Genomic DNA, 21492 nt, shown 5'->3' on the forward strand with positions numbered 1-21492 from the left:
CCGTCGCAGAAACGGCAAGGGCGTGAGGAGTGAGGTTTCGACACCGGCTGGCGATAGTGATGGCACCCTCCCTAGCGGTGTTGGCGGACCCCCTCGTCGCGTGGTCAAGATGGTACTGCAGTCCGATAGCAGAGTTGCAAGCAGGAGGGGTGCGAGGAGGAGCACGCGCGACGTTGGCCGGGAGGAGGATGTAACACGAAACTGATAACGGCAGAAGCTACCCCAAGGCCCAGTCCTTCCCTCCCGCGAACCCTTGCTTCCGTCGAGCCCTGGTCCGTCATGCACCTTGCCGCGAAAACGCTGTGGCTGTCATCAGCGCTGCCGTGCAACATCGTGCAACCATCGAGACTGTTGCGTTGTCTGCAATATCGCCTGAACGCCACCCAAAGTGACAGTAATCCGCCCAAGAAAGCCAGACAGGCCGTGAGCCGAGAGCATCACGTGTGCGCGACGAAACTCTAAGATAGCTGGGCCAATGACCGCACGGCGTCGCCAATCTCCAAATAGTTACAGGGCCGCCGCTCTCTCCACCTTCACTACTGCAGCATCCTTCAGCTCGGGGACGTATTTCATGCGCTGTGCGCACCGCCGTTCTGCTGCTCGCGTGCCACTCTCTTCGAACCGATGAGCCTCTAGCACTCGACCAGGACTGCAATCGTCCGCCGTCGCCGACAACCACTCGCTCCTTCCGACAAGCTTAACATCAACCTTCCGCATCCTTGCTCCACATTCCAGCGCAACCACCGCCATGTCGAGCTTCGACGAAAAGGCCACTCCCTCCCCCGAGGTCGACCAAACCGACTCGCAGACGCACTCGAGTGATCACTTCACCGAACGCGAAGCACCACAAGGATGGATGTACACATCGCGCAAGATCGGGCCCGTCACAATCCCACACTATGCCTCGCCCAAGGCCCAGCTGCTTTTGGTAGCTTTCGTGTGTTTCCTGTGTCCCGGTAAGCAGCCATGTCAAACCGCACACAGCTACTTCGAGCCATCGACTAACGTCTTCAAGGCATGTTCAATGCCGTCAACGGACTAGGAGGTGGAGGCCAGCTTAACGCGCGTGCGAGCAACGACTCCAACACCGCCCTGTACTCCACGTTCGCCGTAGTTGGATTCTTCGCCGGTACCGTCACCAACACCATTGGCATTCGATGGTCAATGGCTTTCGGTGGCATCGGCTACTCCGTCTACATTGCCGCGTACTTGTGCTACAACTTCACGGAAAACCTCGGATTCATCACTTTCGCTGGCGCACTGCTCGGTGTGTGTGCAGGAATCCTTTGGTCGGCACAAGGCGCAATTATGATGTCTTACCCACTCGAAGCTGAGAAGGGTCGATTCATCTCGTGGTTCTGGATGATCTTTAATATGGGCGGTGTGATCGGCAGTCTGGTGAGTGGCGAACAAGTCGACCGATACAACGGCGGACTGACTGGCAGCAGGTTCCACTGGGACAGAATATCAACGACAACCACAATGGAACAGTATCCAACGGCACGTACATTGGCTTTCTGGTGCTGACCTTCATGGGCGGGATGCTTGCGTGGGTTCTGGTGGACGCCAAGAAGGTGGTTCGCAGTGACGGATCCAGAGTCATCTTGATGAAGCACCCAACATGGAAGTCCGAATTGATCGGTCTGTGGGAGACTCTGATCAGCGACCCCTGGGTCTTGCTGCTCTTCCCCATGTTCTTCGCCTCCAACTGGTTCTACACCTACCACTTCAACGGCGTCAACCTGGCTCGCTTCACCGTCCGCACCCGCGCGCTCAACAACACTCTTTACTGGCTCATGCAAATTGTGGGAGCCTGGGTGTTTGGCAACGCGCTCGACTTCAACAAGGTGCGACGTACCACTCGTGCCAAGGCTTGCTGGATCTCGCTCTTTGTGCTCACCATGGCCATTTGGGGTGGCGGCTACGTCTTCCAGACTGGCTACACGCGCGCATCAGTCAAGGAGAACCCCGAAGAGATCATTGACTGGGTTGAGGGCCGCTACATTGGACCAATGTTCCTGTACATGGTCTATGGCTTCTACGATGCTGCGTGGCAGACTGCTGTCTACTGGTTCATGGGCGCCATCACCAACAACGGCCGCAAGCTTGCCAACTACGCTGGGTTCTACAAGGGCATCCAGTCGGCAGGTGGTGCAATCATGTGGCGCCTGGATGGACTAAGCGTTCCCTACATGAACATGTTCGCATCCTGCTGGGGCTTATTGGCCGGCAGCCTGATCATCGCGCTGCCCGTCATGATTGCAAAGATTCGCGACACCGTTCCCGTCGAGGAAGATTTGCAATTCACGGACGAGACACTCGACGATGTGCAGGGCGCCAGACCCGTTGGCACGACGTCGACCGACATTGCGTCGAAGGCATAATGTACGACGTGGCACCATCTCATCTCTCAGGCAGGGATAGATTTGTGATCCGGCTTTCTTTCATCGAAAACTGCATGAATGGGTGTACGAAGATTCACATTGCTGCTGTGCACGAGCTGCTGCACGCTCGTGTTGAAACGAAGGGATAATGAAATTATCAGGGAGTCATCGGGGATTCGAGCAAGGCGTTGAGGTTTCGGTCACCAGACACTGCTAGTCGCAGTAGTCTGGCAGTATTGCATGACGACAGATCAACGCGGTTTTAGTGAAGAGAGAGAATGACTCCAACGATTGCGAGCGTCCAATGGCAGCTTCCCGATTCAGCAGTGATTAATTAGTATTGTAATTGTGAATGAGGTTAGCTGACCGAACAGCGTGAAGATAGTGCCTCTGCTAGTCTGTGTATATGCCCAGCAGCACCCAAGGTTGCAGGACAAGCTCCGGCAAAAGTCGTCACCAGATGTAGCCGGAGTCGAAGCATGGCAGATCTCTTGCCCGGAGGCGCCCCGCGATTGTGGCTGCCACGCACGCCGAGCAAAAGAGGCTACCACACTACGTCCGCGCAGACGGCGGCGCGAGCTCAACAAGACGCCTCCGCGGGACGGGCGTGCTCGCGTGAGCGGTGGAAAGACGCTGGTGCTGGTACTGTACCTGTGCCTGTCCTCGGCGCGCATGCAGCACTCTCGCATGAAACAGCAGCAGCGTCTCGCGCGGAGGCACAAGGGGGAGTCGTGAGATAGGCGGACGTGAGGTCGTCTCTGCACGAAAGGCGGGTCGGGCGGCGTCAGCGTGCCTCGACGCTTTGGGCTTTGGGCGAGGACCACGGACGGGATCAGCCGGGCGCTCCAGGTTTTCGCATGGTGATCTGAGAGCAGGTTGCTTGGGGGTTTTCTGCGCAATGTAACGCCAGACTGCAACTCGGGTGAGCGGTGGTCGAGGGGCGTTCGCTGATACGATCCGCTGCTGGTGCTGGTGCTGCTGCTGCCGTGTGGCTTTCGCTCGGCGCTCTCTGAAGCTCCGTCGTCGCTCTGCTGGGAGTTGGCGCGGCAGGCAGGCAGGCCCATCTCATCTCATGCCACGCCAGGCTGCTGATCGGCTCCCCAGCAGCACATCATCATCACACTACCTGCTCTCTGCTGCAATGCCTCGATGAAACCTTCCTGCGCCGGCCTCCACCGCGACACGACACGACATTCCTCCGACGCTCATCCACCACGCCCACCTCCTCGCCCGGCCCTCGCTCCTCTTCCAGGACCCGCAGACTGCCTCCCATGTATCACCGCCATGCCCACCACCACGCGTCTGCTCTTCCCAAGGCCCACATCTGCTGATGCTCCCGACCACGCTGCCCGCAATACGACCAACTCTGTTAGCGCCTCCGTGTCACCATCACCGTCCTCCGAGTGTCGTCCTCGTCCTCGTCCCTAGTCTACCCATATACACGGCCAATCTGCTCCCCCAGGCTGTTCCCTGAGCCCGCACATGACAGCTTCGAGCCACCTCACCTGCCAACGCGCTCGCCCTCAGTCACGCTGACCATAGACTTTGCTTGCGAGCCACCTCGTCATTCGCTTATACATGACCTCTTTCGGCCTTGCTGTTGGTCGTTCCTGCCTGTGTATCCTCCTGGACCTCCTGCAATCTTTCAAGTTGGGGAAAGCAATGAGCGTAATGATCCAATCGGTGGTTCGAGTGGTGCATCCTACCTACCGCTCCAAGTCACGCGTTGGTCACCATGTAGTCGAGAAGAGTGGGGCAGAAGACAAGAGCATGGACGAGTTCCTCCAAGAGACCCGAACTTGCTTCGAGGCTCCCCTACAGACTGAGCGCTTGTTGGCCATATCTGCTCAAATCCAAGCCGAATGTCGGGAACGGCTGGCCCAGTCGGACATTTCCATGCTGCCGTCGTACACACATACTCTACCAACTGGTCATGAGCGAGGCGATTACCTTGCCCTAGATGTGGGGGGTTCGACCTTTCGGATAGCACTGATTCGACTTACTGGCAAATCCAAACCCGGGAGCGATGGCCTACAGATCAGGAGGATACGAAGTTTTGTCATTGATGAGAAGATCCGTGGCTTGAAGGGTCAAGCGTTTTTCGATTGGATGGCCGAGAGAATCTCAGACATGCTGAGCGACTACAATCACGCCAATGGCACAACTGACGCGCACCTTCCCATGGGCCTGGCATGGTCCTTTCCCATCGAGCAGACATCACCGCGGAGTGGGCGACTCATGGCAATGGGTAAGGGATTCAAGGCAACACATGGCGTGGAAGGACAGGATTTGAGCGAACTCATTATGCGATCATGCAACGCAAAGGGCCTGAATGTGCAGATGCGCGCCATCATCAATGACAGTGCTGGGACTCTCATCTCACAAGCCTACCGGGATCCTTCGACACGCGTGTCATTGATTTTGGGAACTGGCACGAACGCTGCTATTTTCTTACCTCGAGGAACATTGGCCAAATCAAAATTCGGATCACGTCCAGATTCATGGTATACCGAAGCTGAACGCGTATTGATCAACACCGAGCTCAGCATGGTTGGCCAACACTCATTACCCAAGACGAAGTACGACGAGCGATTGAATTCAGATCATTCGATACCTGACTTCCAGCCACTGGAGTACTTGTCGACCGGCCGCTACTTGGGCGAGATTGCAAGATTGATCATGCTGGATGCCATTGAAAGTGCGAATCTCTTCAATGGACAGATTCCGCAAGGCCTTGAAGAGGCATATACTTTTGACTCGAGAATCTTGGCCGCATTTGAGAGCGATTCGTCGCGAAAACTGGAAAAGGCCCGCGCAGTGTTTTTGCAAGCGCATCCTACGCGTTCAACGCCACGGACACGAGATCTGCAATTTATCCGCGATATTGCCATTTTGATATCGCGACGAGCTTCGGCTTACATTGCCACTGCGATGCACGCTTTGTGGAGAGTACGCTCCGAGTCGGAAAGTCTGGACAGTGCGGACGGCGTGACGATTGCTTGCAACGGTACGATCATTGAGAAGTATCCTGGCTTCCGCGAACGATGTCAACAATATCTGGATGATTTATGCGAGAAGTCGGGCGCGCCACGAGGAGCTGTGACTCTCAGTCTCGCGCCGGAAAGCTCAATATTCGGGGCTGCGGTGGCGGTCGCTTGTATGGAAGAGGGATTATGATTGATAAATTGACACTGCGAGGACAGTGTTCAATACGAAGCTGCGAAGGACTTGAAGATTTGACGTGCGATTTGAGATGTGACTGCGATTCCTGGATCGCATACTTTGTTTGGATGCATCACGAGCGACATGGCGCGCGGAGTGAGGAGTACATGGCAATCCGCGGCGAACAAGCCTGCGAGAGGAGAATTTTGGACATCCATCACACCCATTTTATGGAACGAACTGGCAATTTAGCATTCACAACACTGTCTACTACGGCGATGACCGCTGAGATGGACTATTTACAGTATAGATACTCAAGGCGAACGCGCAATGAAAATACAAACGCATACGTCTTGACCTTCATACACGGCAAAGCGAATCAATGCAGCTCGACGGTCACCACATTCCATTTCCCACCAAGTCTTCCACACAGACGGAACAGAAGTGCCGATGGTCACAGGACGAACAGGATCCTGACCCATGATTGTGACACTATGCAAGCTCCAAGCAGGTGATGACTACGCCCGCACGCACGCGCATAACTCGGTGAGCAGTCGACGGGCGACTAAGCGGCTCTTTCGGCTTGGGTGCATGGAAGCCACATAATGGTCGATCATACCGTAGCATTGGGGGCTGGGGCTTCCCTCTTCTTTCTCGTTTCGGATTTTAGCCTGATGTCGGTAATAATCACTCGAGGGGTCGCCTCCGGCTCGATCAGGATAATGGACGGAGAGGGCTACGGGTTTCCCAGAAGAGGACACGGTTGTGATGCCGTGGTGGGAATGTGGAGAGAATGTCACTACATACTGCCGATCATAGCTCGAGGAGTGAAATGATTCGGCTGCGAAATCCTGGTGATTATGCGGGCGGGTGGCAGGGGGCTAACAGACGCCACTTCATTATTAGCCATGGCATGGCATGGCATGGGTCGCATGGCACGCGTGGTGGTAGCGAGCGGGCTACGTACATGTATCTCCTTGTGTGGAGGCCACGTGCTATGGGGTGAAGGGAATGAGGCGGGTAGACACATGTGCATGTACTCGATACTCGTTGCGCCTCATCAGTGAACTGGTGATGTTCTCGGGTCATCACCAATGCCATTCGTCGCCGTCCGGTGGCCTTCGTTGGGAGAAGAATCTAGACGTTGTTCGGCATCGCCCTTTGTGTAGCCTCCCCGTACACATGCATTGCTACCAGGATTCATGGACAATGCAATGCAATGTCACGTAAGAGTATTGCCCTTGACCAAGCCTCCAGTCCATACCGTGGCTCTTTGTCTACTTTCCACTTTTCTTCTGGTGTTGTAGTGCAAGCATAAGCGTCATGGAGCGTAAGCCTGGAAGCCGATGGTCTTCCAGTGTACGCTGCGATGAAACCGTGAGAGCTAACCCCTAGGGCCATGAGTTCTGCGTGTTCGTATGGTACGAATGTGACTTTATGCAGGAGCCACGGCAGAATGGAACGATCGAATTGTTCCTGCGAACGGCTGGCTGCATGGATACATTGCATTTCGCATGGCCGCTTATTTGGGGTGCGGGAGACATGGGACATTGGCTTCTGGAGAATGTGGCCACAATGCATCGGAGCTGAGGGAGTGACAGAGTCTGGATCGGCGAGGTTGCAGTCGCAGCAGCTACACCAGTCTCACTGATCCTTACTGGCGTGGCACAGCAGAAGCCGAGCACATACCGACCTCCCTGTTCTCGCAACATACGGAATTGGCGGCAGTAAGAGCAGACGCAGTGGAAGGAGACAAGCTGCATCAGCATCAAGCCCCTTCCTTTCGAGCATTGGAAATTTCTCATTAAATTCTCGTCACGTACATCTGATAAACTTCATTCGGTTCGAGATTTCTCTGCTGTTCCATCTAAGATCACATTCAGTTGCATCGTATGTCAATTCGAAGCCGCGTTCCTTCCCCAAATTTCTGAGTCCAGCTTGGGTTGGAGTATCCCTTAGGCAGTTTCCCCATGGCAGAAGAAGAATCAATCGCCCGCAGTCCTGGCCGGAACAATGTGAAACAGGGGAAGCCTGGTAGCTCAATTCGCAGGTGTGATACAGCACGCAAGTTGGCCAAGCAGGATCGAAAGTTCGCAATGGGTCGAGGCAGCCCGAAAAGTGAATTCGCACCGAACTACACCTCGATACGCACGCTCTCCTTTTGGATCTGTCGCACCTTGCTGGATTCGCAGGTTTGTGCTGGGCCACTTTCGATTGCTCCATGTAGAGAAGCACGTAGCGGGCCATGGCTCAACAGTATCCTGCTCCATGGTCGTCATAGAGTGGGCAGAAGCGTCCGTATCCTAAACAACGGCCAGTAAAAGAAAAGCCAAAGTGTCTACACGTCTGGGGCAAACAGACGTGCCTAACGCGCAGGCCGATGCTGCGACAAAGCGCGCTCTGACTGAAAGAATTGCATCTCACGAGATCCCTACGAGAATTCATCCCGAGGGTCGCCGCTCAATCATCATCCGGAACATACATGCGCTTGCTCTTCGATCTTGCACTATGGGTAATCGTCGGATCTCGAGGATCCGTTCTCAGCTTGATGTGGTGAACGACATGTGGTCTGTACACTGCGTCCACCGGCGGCATCCAGTCATCAAGACTCAAGGGGAAATATTCGTACAGAAGATCCGCGCTTTCGTCTGGGCTGTTGATCGTGTTGATGGAGAAGGAAGGCGGTCGCGCTGGGATCTGAAGCCTCTTCGCCTTCTGTGCCGAGTCGGGTGGGGTCTGACTACTGCCTGGCTTTGGCGAGTCGTCTTCTACCAGGGATAAATTGATCGGTGCAGGAGGTGGCATTGATGACTTCTTGGGAGGTTGTAGGCCCGGCGAAGTCGATCGATATATATTAGCAGCTTCTTGCGGAGTGCTGCGTGGAGGTGCCATCGCTGCTGAGTCGGCCGCTCCGGCGTTGGCTTGCTGCCAATGTTGAGCATCGCCTTGCGCGACGCCTTCATGCGCATCATATGAATACATGGACATGGTAGGAGCTGGGGCTTCGGTCTTGACAGGCGCTGACGTGGGCCCGTCGTTTCTCGACTTCTCTCCTCCATGCACTGTCGCAGCTCGAGTCACATTCGATGTCTTGCGAATGTGCCCATTGCCACCGAGAGGCATGTCTTTGCGAGATTGAAAGTTCCGCGGGCTACGTCCTCGCACTATAATGGCGCCAGAGCGAACAGCACAAATGGGTATTTTGCCTCCCGTGGCCAAGGTAGCCAGTACCTTGAGATGTACAACGAAGTGTTGTTGCAGCTCCTTGCGCCTTCCATTGTTGGCTGTCGCTATTCGGAACTGTAGCCGCTTCCACTGAAAGGGAAAGCTCGCAAAGTCTGTATTCATCTCCTGCACATTCATAAGGTCGAGGGGTATTGACGGCGGCTCGCGCTCAGTCTTGTCCTCTGGCGCAGGTCCTGCTGGACCCGCGGGTGTCTTCCATGGCACTGATATGATTTTCACAGGGTTTCCTTCTGTCGATTCGTTCGCACTGATTACGAGCTCTTGCCCTATGATGGGAATCTGTTCCCCTTGCTCTGTCAAAATATATCGTAACGTTCGTGGGAGAGTGATTTCTCCAGTGATCTGAAAAAGGTTTCTTCGATAGCAAGTCAGCTCCGAAGGCGGAGGGTTTGCATCTCCTGCGGAGGCCCATGGAGACTCTGCCAGAAAGAACATGCCATGGAGCTGCGCTGCGAGAGATATTGTGGTATGACGGTAGCCGTAGTCGAGCAGTCTATAGTCGAAGGTGGGTAGTGAGAAGCCGAGTAGTTTGTTGTTCGAATCGGTCAAAGGAGCTTCCGGATCGTGTGGATCTTGTGTCTGCGCATCAAAGGCGCTCACAACATCGGAGAAGGGGTCCTCGTAGGCGCTGGCGAAGCGTTTCAGCTGCGGCGGCTGTTGCAGACTGTGGAGGTTCAAGTCCTCGCTCCTGCAACGCGGAACACGGTTAGCACCTGCTTTGTATAAGGTCACACTTGCCCGGAGCTCTTGCGACCAGAGCTGAACTCGGAGAGCACTCTCCACACGTACCCAGCATAACCACCGTACGTAGAGTGGTGCTCCTGGTACTCGGCCGGCAGCAACATCTCTTGGAAAGGATCCTGCGCTCCATGGTTTGGCTGCTGCATCTGCGTGGCCAGGTAAGTCATGGTCGACGGGTCAAAGCCTGAGAGATCCATGATGGCGACGTCGCATCAGCGCCCACCTCGCGGTAGTATCGCAGACGGGCGAGCTCTGCATAGGGCGACGGTCCTCCAGCGCAGCCTGTCCGTCCAACTTCGGCGACTGTCGCTGCTCTTTTGTGACCTTCTACTCTCATTCATGGATTGCTCGAGGAGTGGCCGGCGGTGCGACAGCAGGACTCGATGTCCGGTGTCTCAGGTATCGTGCTCCCTTCCCTCCGCCCAGCGATTCCACCCTCCACCAGTGCGAGCTGCTCCAGTAGATGGTCGGGAAGGTGACTGGTGTGCCGCCCTTGTGCTACTGCGATGTCCGGCGTTCGTGATAGCTTCGGAGCCTCTGCGAACGCATGGAGTCGCCGCGACTGATCTCTATCATCGGGTGCTGTCTCGTTCTTATCGATGCGACACGCTCAATCTCTGCGACACGCGCTCCATGCGCACGCTGCCGTCTCTCGTGTGGTCGAGCACGCGGAAGCACTGCCCGGAAGCAATGTCATAGCCATCCGGGATCTGCGTCTGGTGAGGCCGACGTTGATAGGCTGCGCGACGCCCGCTCGAGTCGCTGGCTGGTCCAGACTCTCATCCGAGTGGAGACCTTCGACAAGCATGCACGTGGATGCCAACAGCACCATGATTCTATCAAGGAACTCTCTCTCGGTCACGATTTAGAGATGTGTATAGCAGATGGTAGTTGTACCTGGGTCTGGTCACGTCGAGCGTTGAAGGATCAGTATTCAAGTACACAATGGCGACATTCGGCAGATCCGGATTTCGTGAAATAGCTGCGAGTAGACCTACATGTGAGCAAGATCAGTGATCGGAATGCAGCCATGAGTGTCATATGCGTCTATTAGAATGTACTGGTAAGCATACAAGGTTAGACATAAGGTTGCCTGAGCTCAGATCCATTCCATATCGTCACATCGTCGAGTGCTGTTGTCCCTTGCGCAACTTCAGATCATCTACGTCGGTACCATAGTCCAGGTCGCCGCATCACAGCTGACTTCTTCAAAGTTGTGCAGCACACTGAAGCCCATGGCACTCAGCCCGTCAAAGTTTCCATCGCCATCCATCTGTAGAAGAGTCAGTCATGCCACGAGCGAGGGAATGGGAATGCTCACATAGTCCAGAACACAAACATTACATCCTTGTCCCTTCACTTGTCTCACTCCAAGCAAGATCAGGCCTTGCAATAATGTCGAGTACTCGCCCACGCTAGGACTGATCACCGGCGAGGAGATGCCGCCGGCCAATTCTCCCAGATCTTTCATGCTCGGTACGAATTCTGCAAATTGGCTTTGCATGTTGTACAACACTACTGTGCCAACAAGCGCACCGTCCTCAGGCCGTTTGGCACGAATGATGCCGCAAGCTGATGGGTCAGCAAGTGCCATCTTGTAGACTTCTGCCAGGCCTTGTCTATTGTTCGTTTTGATGTGGTCGAGAATCGGTGCTGCATAGTCCCATCCGTACACCAGGTCGAAGTCGACACCTGCACTTTGTAGACTCTTGGCCATACCTTCTGGTGGGCTCCAAGTCGACAAATTTCGAGCGACCATGCTGCACACTGATCGTGAGAGTGCCGTATTCCAGCCTAGATTGGCGAACCATGATCTAAGTCGTTTTCGTTCCCCGCCGTGCCCTGTGGGTATGCCGAGATAAATACTGGGCAAGCGCGATCCCAGTTGAAATCTCTTGACGCCTTCTCGCTGCAGAAGGGTGCGGATCGCGCGGTTATGTAGTGAATGGCCAATTGATAGCTTTCTTCTGCTCGGATCAACGAAAATGGCCCCGATCACTCCGCTGCCAGCTGCAGGGAAAAAATATGTGGCACAAAAGCCATAGAGTGCCTGTGTGCTGGAGTTTCTCACCACGTAATGTGCTTCTTGAATGTCAGCATTCCGCAAAAGGAACGAATTCGAGGTCGCGCTCGCCAGTTCCGAATGCAGACCAGGAGTATTGCCGTCCACTACGGATTTGATCAAGACATCCAGTGAGTGGGAGTCCCGCTCTTCGTTGAAGGCTTCGACAAGCCAATGCTGCTTCGACTGTGAAAGCTTCTGGCTTTGACTGATAGATCCTGGAAGAGCGCCCGCGGGTGCGAAGTCTCCATACAAGACTTTCACAAGTGACATGAGAGCTGTCTCCGTAAAGTCATAAGTGCAGAGGTAGGTGCCAATGCTCTGATCCATGGCAAAGTCGTATGGTGAGCTGACAGAGATGACTATCAGTGGCTTTTCTCGTCTCTCTCCAGCAGATGTGTAGTGCAAATTACAGATCATCGAGACGTGTTTCGCGAAACCATGCTGATACAGGTTGCGGTTCGCGTCTGCAGTGACAATGATGACAGCACTAGCTCTGTTGATGAGATTTTCATGCTGCGGTCGAACACCATTCGCGGTGTAGGATGTATGTAATACACGTCCAGTTCGTTGTCGAGCCAGTGTGCGACCCAGCTCTCTAAACACGCGCTCACCGCTCATGACTGAAGCACTTCGCTGCATGTGTTCGGGTTCCGGCGAGCCATTTGGGACTTGCTCTGATAGTGCTCGAGCTGCAGCAGAAGCGACCAGAGGCTTGACAAGCGGTGTGAGTAGCAGGAGCTCGTCTTCGGGCTCGATGATGTTCGTCAGAGGAAGTAACCTGTTCTTGTCTCGAACCACGGTGATGGAGGAGTTGTATGCTTTGGTCGACAGCTGAGTGTGTGAAGGCTGCAGCTTAGACAGAAGCTCGATGCCCTGAGGGTGCAGAGCCTTCTCCCATGTGGTGCACTTCGCCTTGAGGTCCAGCACCCTCTGCAACGATTTCTTCAGGCGCTCCTTTGTCATCATCGCGTTCTCCAACCCGAGCTTGAGCCCATCGATAGCCTCTTGCTGATGCACAAACGACCGGCATAGTAGCACAATATCACAACCAGCGTTAATGGCCATGACTGTGCCACCACCGACACCAATGTTGTGACTCAAAGCCTCCATTTCAAGGCAGTCCGATATGACAACTCCCTCAAAGTGCAGATCGTTGCGTAGGAGGTCGTTCACCACTTGCTCGGAAAGGCAGGCGTGCATCACATTCAGACCAGCCGATGACATTGCACACCCTCCGACCATCATCGCGTCTAGGCCTTCCTTGATCGCATTTCGAAACGGTACCAACGCGTTCAGGCTGAGCGACTCGAGGCTCTCAGTGATGGTAGGCACATCCAACGCGGATCCAAGAAATTCCAAGCTACCATACGATGGAAAGTGTTTCCCCATGGTGCTTAATCCCGCGTCTTTGTAGCCCTTCATAAAGGCAATGCCGTACGAAGAGACTTCTTGGGGATCGTCGCCTGTTGTCCGCACTCCAAGAGGCTGATGACGAGCGTTGGTCAGGACGTCCAGCACGGGTCCCATCATCAAGTTCACACCACATGCTGATATCTCTTCAGCAGTTGCCTTAGCTACTTCGTAGGCGATCTCTTTCGAGCCTGTCGCTGCCAGTCCCATGGCTGATGGGAACTGGCGAATATAGATTTCATCAAAGAGACTGTTGACGCCGCCATTCTCTTGGTCAACGCCAATGAGGAGTGGCACTGGATGGCCAGCATCATAGGCCAATTTCTGCAACTCGAGTACCAGCTCGGTGCACTGCTCAGCATCTACCCCTTGTCAGAGCCCATTGCACGTGAGGTGTCCGGGAATACTACTTTTTGTTACGAAGTCGCGTATCGTCGCATGTTATCGGGGGGCACTAAGGGACCCTCTCTCGTATTGTCGGGCAAAAGAGGATACAAAACTATCTACACTATCGAATGGTACTATATAGGGGCTAGTATACAGGGTCTGGGGTCCCGGGTATATAGGAACCAATATACATGACTCACAGCAGGGCCCAGTGGAGTGTCAGTTCACAACACTCCCCTTGACAGTGCACTGGGGCTGTTCAATCCACCTCCTCATCCCAATCATCATCCTGATCATGTGCAACTAGGGCCAAGGCCTTTGAGTCTGAGATCTTGTTCTCAGAGACCACCTTTATTATTCCTTGGGCCATTTCCAAGTATGGGCAGATTGAAACATAGTGCCCAGCTTGATTGCATAGCTTGCATCTCAGTCCTTGTCTGTCAGACATCTTGCTGTCTGATCTTCTTCCTCTGTGAGATGATGATCCTCTTGATGATGCAGCTCGGGCTGCAAAGGCCACAGGTGTGCTGCCTGCAGGCATGCTCACCTCTTTCTCCTGAAGGATTGAGAGTATGCTTTCAGGTGACAGTGAGGGTTGACCATCTATTGCATCTCTGATGGTAGACCATTGTTCTGGAAGCCCAGACAAGAGTACCTGTGCTCTTGCCTTTGGGTTTATGGCAGCAGCCATTTCAGGTTGGGCAACTTTGATCCTTTTGCCAAGTGCCTGAAGGTGTGTCCATGCTCCATCAATGCTCATGTCCTCTGCCTTTTGGAAACTGAAGTACTGCTTCAGAAGTTTCCTTCCTGTAGCTTGGTTGTCTGCATACTTCTTCTTCAGCTCTTGCCAAACCTCCTTTGCAGTTTGGAGTTCTGAGACCAGCTCTTCATCATCCTCCCCTATGCACAAAGATATCCACCAGATTGCTTTGTACTGTGACTTTGGGGTGATGGGTGTGTGTCTCATGGGAGATTGTGTGATACAGGTCTTCTCCCCTCAAGAAGATTTCCATCCTTCTGAACCATCCTTCTGCATTGTCCTTGCATAGGATTGGGCATGGTCTTTTCTGAAGTCCGGAGGATTTGTCTTGAGTATCCATTGTAGTCTTGTAGAATTAGTATTGGGTCAGATGGAAAGTTGTCCTTCTGTCCCAAGGAGAATCAAAGCGGGGAAAAGTCAAATGATTGCAGGGTTCTTCCTATACATGGGTCACCCTCTGTCCCTCCTCAGATTAGAGCCTCCTGTTGGAATGATCCGGCTATCAAGCAGCCGTGCTTTCCTGCTGGCATATGGGAATCAAGGGAGCATACCACTTTGGCACCCTCCAGCTCAGGACTTCCTGTAGCTATCCCATAAGACAAAGGTAGGTTCATGACTCCTCTTGATCCTGGATTCACCATTGGCCTCCAGAGGTAGTGAGAGGTTCAGGCAGTCTCTGAAGTGTTATGAGCCATCAGCAGTCCATGTCAGAACTGCCTTGCAACTGCTTCCTCCCTGAACATAACATATCTGGTATAAACCAAGCCTTTGGTTACTGCAAGATCTTCCTTTGAGAGTTGGCAAGTTCTCCCAGCACCAGAGATAAGGTACTAATCCAGACAGCTTGGGGTGCAGTCTCTGAAGTGTTATTCTGCCAACAGCAGGTTTGGTGTACTGCAGGTTGCTGTTACACTTTCTGCAGCCCTCTGTTGCAACATCCTCTCCCCTTGTTGTCTGTCTTGGTGTCCTCACTCTAACTATCATTCCTCAATGCTCTTCTCTCTTCTGCATTTGGTCTCAGCTGCAGGTGGGCTGGCTGCAATTCTGCATGCAGCTGCACCGCTGTTTTCAGTCCCTCAGCTAGGGTCCATGGGGTCCTACACCCAGTTGCAATCTGGGACTCATGTTTAACCATGGAAAGGGTTTTGCTCCTTCTTTATACAGGGGCACATTGTCCTTTGTCCCTGAGCACAGAGGGCACAGTCCTTCCTCTGTGTGCCTGTCTTCACCCGCAGGCTCCTGGCGCAGTCTCTGCTGCTACTGTCCCTGTTTATACAGCCACAGCTCGGGCTGTTTCCTTGCTCTTCTAGCTCGGTGTCTCGCTGTTGCCAATAGCGTTCCTGTTGTCCTGCCTTCGGCTTCCGTACTCTGTCGGTGAACCGCGCCTCGCCTTCTATCGGAGCTTGGAATACAATAGCGCTAACCCGGGCTCATAACCTGTTACGAAGTCGCGTATCGTCGCATGTTATCGGGGGGCACTAAGGGACCCTCTCTCGTATTGTCGGGCAAAAGAGGATACAAAACTATCTACACTATCGAATGGTACTATATAGGGGCTAGTATACAGGGTCTGGGGTCCCGGGTATATAGGAACCAATATACATGACTCACAGCAGGGCCCAGTGGAGTGTCAGTTCACAACACTTTTCAGGTTTTTGGCAGACAGCAGGATGGATCCGAGATGGTCCTCCTGAATCAGTTTCTTGATCTGGGGCGTAACACTAGTTCCCTCGAATCCCATCTAAGGATCAACAACAATGAGCATTGACTCTTGTTCAAGGATGCGCACGCGATGCGACGCTGCGGGGGAGTATTAACTTGCCATGAACAGCTGCCCCAGAGTTCTGCCATGACATTAGCTTCGAGGACGTATTGTAACGATCTGGTCAGTGCTGCAACCTTGCGGCCAAGGCCTGTGGGTAAGCTCTTGGGTGACATACCGGTCCATGTCATCCCAAACGGGATCCAAGTGCAAGGTGCCATTGCTAGTAGCGTTGGCCATGCTGTCGACCAGCCTGAGCTCCACTAGTGCCTGGATCACAAGAGCACGACATGCAACGGATCAGCATGCGACCTTCTGATGGCGGCCGTCAGACGCGTACGCTTGCGTCCCAATGTGGGTTCTCTGGGTCACAAGTGTAGGGTAGCGGTATCATCCTCCGGAGAACGGCCAGGCGCGCAGCGGGCTCGGCTGGCTGCTGACAACGCGTTCGCCAGGCCGCGTAGGTTGGCGGAAACGAGTCTCCTTCGATATGGATCTGCGTCAAGCGACCTGCGGCTCAATTGGCGGTCTTGCTGGAGTAGCGTCGCATGATAAGTGAGCGGCCAAGGTTGCTGAGCGTGGCTAGTCGCCGTTCAAGCCTCGAGGTGACATTGAATGTACGGCATGCCAGAGATATAGTAGCGTCACAAATACTCATCTCTGAAAGCTGGGGACATCTCACCCGCTGGACAAAAGTCGGCACCAGATTAGCCGAGCTCGGCGCGCAATGACAGCAACATTGACAACCTTCTTCCACGTTGCAACCTCACCTTACACCCGCTGCAACGTGCCCATGCCATTGGACAAGGACTATCACAAGCCATGCCGTCGTTGGTCACGATAGGGCAACGTGCTATTCACGACCATGCCGCCCACATGGAGCAGCTACGACAGAGGAAACCGCAGAGCTCTTGCTGCCCTCTGGCTGTGACGTGGTATAGGCCCGCTCATGATACTCCGGCATGTGGTATGAGCCCTCGTAGCTACGCGTGTTGACAGTAGGTTTCCGTCGTCTTCTCTACCACCCATGTGAAGGGTATCTTGACTGTGCAAGACTTCCACTTGGAAGCCGGCAAAACTGACCTAGGGCAACAACCACTCACAAAAGTCACCACAATGCCTATCGCGGTATCGCCAGAACGGCCCCGAACTGGCGTCACACGCCTCACTGGCGGACGACTTGTCAAAAACGGGCAGCTGGTGGAAGAAGACCTATGGATCTCATCAGTCACTGGCAAGATCCTGCGCAGCCAAGAAGTGTTCTACGAGCATCATGTAATGCCAGACCAGGTCATCGACCTCGAAGGCAAGGTCCTCTGCCCTGGCTTCATTGATGTACAGTTCAATGGCGCTTTTGGTGACGACTTCTCCACAATACCGACGAACAGTGCTGGTCAGGAAGACATCGCAGCATACGCAAAGACACTCAAGAAATTGAACAAACACCTCGTGCAGACTGGAGTTACAAGTTACTTGCCTACCCTGCCAAGCAATAAATCTGAGCTATACCACAAAGTCCTGCCGTATCTACGCCCGAGCGGAGCGCGCAGAGACGCGTCTGAGGGCAGCGAAAGTCTTGGAGCACATTGCGAAGGACCCTTTATCTCACCCACCAAAAATGGCATACACAGTCTTGATGTTCTGCAAGAGGCGCCTCACGGTCTTGCAGACCTTGAGGAATGTTACGGGGAAGAAAATTTCACAGCCGATGGAAATGGTCCCATAAGAATGATTACAGCAGCGCCTGAAGTACCTGGCGTGTTGCCGCTCATCGAAGACATCACTTCTCGAAACATCGTATTCTCCATTGGACATACGGAAGCCTCCTACGAGACGACCGGTGAAGCCATTCGCAATGGCGCTAGGATGATCACGCACCTTTTCAATCAGATGCCCGCGCTGCATCACCGCAATCCTGGCCCGTTTGGCGTGCTGGGCAAGGCTGAGGACACTGAACGCCCATGCTTTGGCATCATTGCAGACGGAATCCATCTACATCCAACTACAGTGAACATTGCGTGGAACGCGCACCCTGAAGGTTTCATACTCGTGACCGATGCAATGAAAACAGTCGGACAGCCGGATGGAGTGTACGAGTGGACAAATGGCGATCGATTTGTCAAGAAGGGGTCCGTTCTCACTCTCGAAGGCACTGACAAGCTCGCTGGTAGCTGTGCCAGCTTGGTCGAATGTGTCAGCAACTTCTGGAATTGGAGTCAGTGTACCATACCTGAAGCGATCGCAAGTGTGACCAGCACACCGGCCAAGATGCTTGGCTTGGGGGGCTCGAAGGGATGTCTAGATTTCGATGCAGACGCAGATTTGATCTTGTTGAATACAATCGAGAAGGAGAGCGCCCACAGATTTGAGGTTGCTAAAGTGTGGAAATTTGGAAGCCTGGTGTTTGAGAAAGAAGAGTAGTGAGGCGGATATCAAGTGTCCCTGTACGCTACGATGGAAGGAAGAATGCCCAGAATGCTAGCGATTCTTCGGCATAATTCACTAGAGTAAATGGACATACATTGTTCGTTCCTGCACTTCTACTTGCATGTATACCATGACTACCGCGAAGAAGCATGGATGTTGAACTGTCTGCTTGCATGTGAACCATGACGTAGCCAGGCGAGAATCGGTCCTCGATGAACGCGAACTCCATCACTATTCTCTCACCACCTTCTACTCCGGCTCCAAGTTATCTCGGTTGGCCATTCAACTGTCACTCCATCACGCCACACCATGATATACACTCTCTCGCAGCGGTGACAGCACGCGTCTCAGAATGCGCGCCACCATCTCCTTGTGTCGATCATGCGTCGGAGTTCTACATAACAGCAGTCAATCCGTACGACCACAAGTCCTTCGACACGTCCAGTACAGCATACGAAGCGGGCGTAATCGCAAGTCCTTTTCGATACTGCACCATGTCCGACATAGCTTCCGATCACCTCCAGCGCCAGTCAAAGGAGGTACCCTCCTGCTCGCGGCGCTCAGTCCTGCAGCATTTGTATCAATAGCGGAAGATGAAGAGAACGACAATGGCCTCACACACGAGGAGCACATGCTGGAGATTTCCCGACAAGAGCTGAGAGACAGTGTACCAGACAGGCTGAAGCACAGCAAGGGTTTTCGCGTCAGGATATGGCGGTTTCTCAACGCGTGGATCTATGAGCCAATTGCCACAGGGCTACGGTTCATACATCTTGTCATTATATTTGTGCCTGTCATTGCGACAGTGCCTGTAATATGGCTCGGATCACGAGATCCAGAGCGAGACGATGAGAGAAGTGGCACAGTCTGGTGGTATGGATTCCTGGTATCGAGCATGGAACGCGCAGGAGCGGCTTTCATCAAACTTGGACAATGGGCCGCGAGCCGGACAGACATCTTCCCGCAGCAGCTATGCTTGATCATGTCAGCATTGCATTCGAACGCGCCGGCGCATAGTTTGAAGATCACGAAAGAGACGATAGAACGAGCATTTGGGCGGAAGTTTGAGGACATTTTTGAGGAGTTTGAAGAGACGCCATTGGGAGTTGGTGCCATTGCGCAGGTCTACAAAGCGAAGCTGAAGCCAGATCTCGCCGTGACAGACGACGAGGCGGCGGAGAAGCCCAAGAATCTGAGAGAAAGAGCATTGAAAACAGTGGATCCGCTATTGAAGAGCACACCCCAGCGGGAGCCGAGCAAATATGTGGCTATCAAGGTGCTGCATCCCAAGATCGAAAGAATTGTAAGACGCGATTTGAAGATCATGGGCTTTTTCGCGAGCGTGATTAACGCAATCCCCACTATGGAGTGGTTCTCATTCCCAGACGAAGTGAAGCAGTTTGGAGAAATGATGCGACTGCAACTGGACCTCCGCATCGAGGCAGCGAACCTTACCATCTTCCGCAAGAACTTCCGCAACAGATCAACAGCATGGTTTCCATACCCTTATACACAATACACGACTCGTCAAGTACTGGTAGAGGAGTTCGCGACTGGCATTCCACTGGAGCACTTTCTACAAAATGGTGGCGGCGTTTTCCAAAAGGAGATTGCAGACGAAGGTCTGGATGCGTTCTTGCACATGCTGCTAATCGACAACTTCATTCATGCGGACTTGCATCCCGGAAACATTATGGTTCGTTTCTATAGGCCAGCAACAATGCACGAACGGACAGAAGTCGGCACCAAGATTCGTCAGAAACTCATAGGCGATCCAAAACCAGACGCAAAGAATGGTGAAGACGTCACGGAAACCGTGCTATCCCGACTGAGGCCTCATAGACACAACAAGGATGCATGGCTGAAGGAGCTTGCACAGATCGACAGGGAGAATTTTAGACCACAGCTTATTTTCATCGATGCGGGACTCGTCACGGAGCTCAACGAGACCAATAGGAAAAATTTCCTGGACCTGTTCAAATCTGTTGCGGAATTTGACGGATACAAATCTGGACGACTTATGGTGGAGAGGTGTCGGCAGCCGGATGCAGTCATTGACAAGGAGGTCTTCGCGCTCAGGATGCAGCATCTTGTCCTTGGTGTCAAGAGCAGAACATTTGCGTTAGGCAATATCAAGATTGGTGATATTTTGAACGAAGTTTTGGATATGGTGCGATCACATCATGTCCGATTGGAAGGTGATTTCGTCAATGTTGTCTTGTCCATTTTGCTGCTCGAGGGCATCGGCAGGACTCTCGACCCGAACTTGGATCTGTTTTCTGGGTGAGTCTGCCAGTAATGGTGACGCTGTTATACTATGCTGATATGTTTCACAGTGCACTACCTATCCTCAGGCAACTCGGAGCTCAAAGTGGCAGTTCAATGCTCCGATCTGGTGACTTGTCCATGGTCAAGGTCTGGGCTGGCCTCGAAGCGAGAAAGTTCTTGCAAGCCAGCATTGAGAGCGTGGAGATGTGTGTCAAGTACGACCAGTTGAGTCCAAATATATGAGAGGGGATGAAGGTATAGCGGTGCGTTGCATTTGCATGATGAGATACACTAAACCGATACAGCAGAGTCTACACTCTCAGCTTTCAACGTTGCATGCGCGTTAGCGTCGAGTTTTAGCTTGGTTCGTCGAATAAACGCAGCATTCACAGCTTGGAGCTGCACCAACGAAGTCACTTTCGGAAGTCGCTTCCAGTCGCATTTCTACCAACGTCAACTGATGCGTTGTCAGACACCTTTTCAGATCACGAAGGATCAGCGACTTCAACAGCCTAGTTCTTTCACTGAAATCCCTTTCAAGCACTAACAAGCAGCGGCCGGATTCTTCTCCGGCATTTTCTCTGCGGCGCGAACAAATCATTTACGCTTCAGCTACATCGATGGCATTCGCAACGACCAATGACAGCTCTCAAGCACGCGCCCTGGACTTGTCGAGCTGTGCAGTTGCAGCTGACGACGCCTTGCGGCACAGTAGGAAAGACGCCAGTTCGGATCGTGACATCCCAATCCGAAAAGCTTGTTGTTGGGCCTATCCAGGACGTGTCTCGCCTGTTGTGGCTGCACTTGAGCGGCGTACAGAAGCGAGCCTCTCAATCCATCCCATTGCTTGGCTTGCATAGACTCCACTGCAGCTGTGTCG

At 53.4% G+C, this 21492-nt stretch overlaps 6 protein-coding genes across 6 annotated transcripts; 4 read left to right on the forward strand and 2 right to left on the reverse strand.

Annotated features, from left to right (window-relative positions):
• Positions 1 to 748: 748 nt before the first annotated feature.
• CKM354_000112600 (uncharacterized protein) lies at positions 749 to 2384 on the forward strand (the record flags this gene model as incomplete). The annotated part of the gene is made up of 3 exons (XM_044796238.1): positions 749 to 956; positions 1016 to 1398; positions 1449 to 2384. The coding sequence occupies 3 exons, from the start codon at positions 749 to 751 to the stop codon at positions 2382 to 2384; spliced, it is 1527 nt and encodes a 508-aa protein (XP_044652173.1).
• A 1578-nt stretch (positions 2385 to 3962) lies between these two features.
• Positions 3963 to 5561, forward strand: CKM354_000112700 (uncharacterized protein; the record flags this gene model as incomplete). Its single annotated transcript, XM_044796239.1, has 1 exon — positions 3963 to 5561. The coding sequence occupies one exon, from the start codon at positions 3963 to 3965 to the stop codon at positions 5559 to 5561; it is 1599 nt and encodes a 532-aa protein (XP_044652174.1).
• Positions 5562 to 8006: 2445 nt separating this feature from the next.
• Positions 8007 to 9730, reverse strand: CKM354_000112800 (uncharacterized protein; the record flags this gene model as incomplete). The annotated part of the gene is made up of 2 exons (XM_044796240.1): positions 8007 to 9480; positions 9582 to 9730. The coding sequence occupies 2 exons, from the start codon at positions 9728 to 9730 to the stop codon at positions 8007 to 8009; spliced, it is 1623 nt and encodes a 540-aa protein (XP_044652175.1).
• Positions 9731 to 10695: 965 nt separating this feature from the next.
• CKM354_000112900 (uncharacterized protein) lies at positions 10696 to 15896 on the reverse strand (the record flags this gene model as incomplete). The annotated part of the gene is made up of 3 exons (XM_044796241.1): positions 10696 to 10806; positions 10855 to 13370; positions 15800 to 15896. 3 exons carry the CDS (start codon positions 15894 to 15896, stop codon positions 10696 to 10698), a joined length of 2724 nt encoding a protein of 907 aa, XP_044652176.1.
• Positions 15897 to 17033: 1137 nt separating this feature from the next.
• On the forward strand, positions 17034 to 18338 carry CKM354_000113000 (uncharacterized protein; the record flags this gene model as incomplete). Its single annotated transcript, XM_044796242.1, has 1 exon — positions 17034 to 18338. One exon carries the CDS (start codon positions 17034 to 17036, stop codon positions 18336 to 18338), a length of 1305 nt encoding a protein of 434 aa, XP_044652177.1.
• A 358-nt stretch (positions 18339 to 18696) lies between these two features.
• On the forward strand, positions 18697 to 20855 carry CKM354_000113100 (uncharacterized protein; the record flags this gene model as incomplete). The annotated part of the gene is made up of 2 exons (XM_044796243.1): positions 18697 to 20627; positions 20681 to 20855. The coding sequence occupies 2 exons, from the start codon at positions 18697 to 18699 to the stop codon at positions 20853 to 20855; spliced, it is 2106 nt and encodes a 701-aa protein (XP_044652178.1).
• Positions 20856 to 21492: the final 637 nt, after the last annotated feature.

This window comes from Cercospora kikuchii, assembly GCF_019650295.1.
Source record: "Cercospora kikuchii DNA, contig_00001, whole genome shotgun sequence".
NCBI lineage: Eukaryota > Fungi > Ascomycota > Dothideomycetes > Mycosphaerellales > Mycosphaerellaceae > Cercospora > Cercospora kikuchii.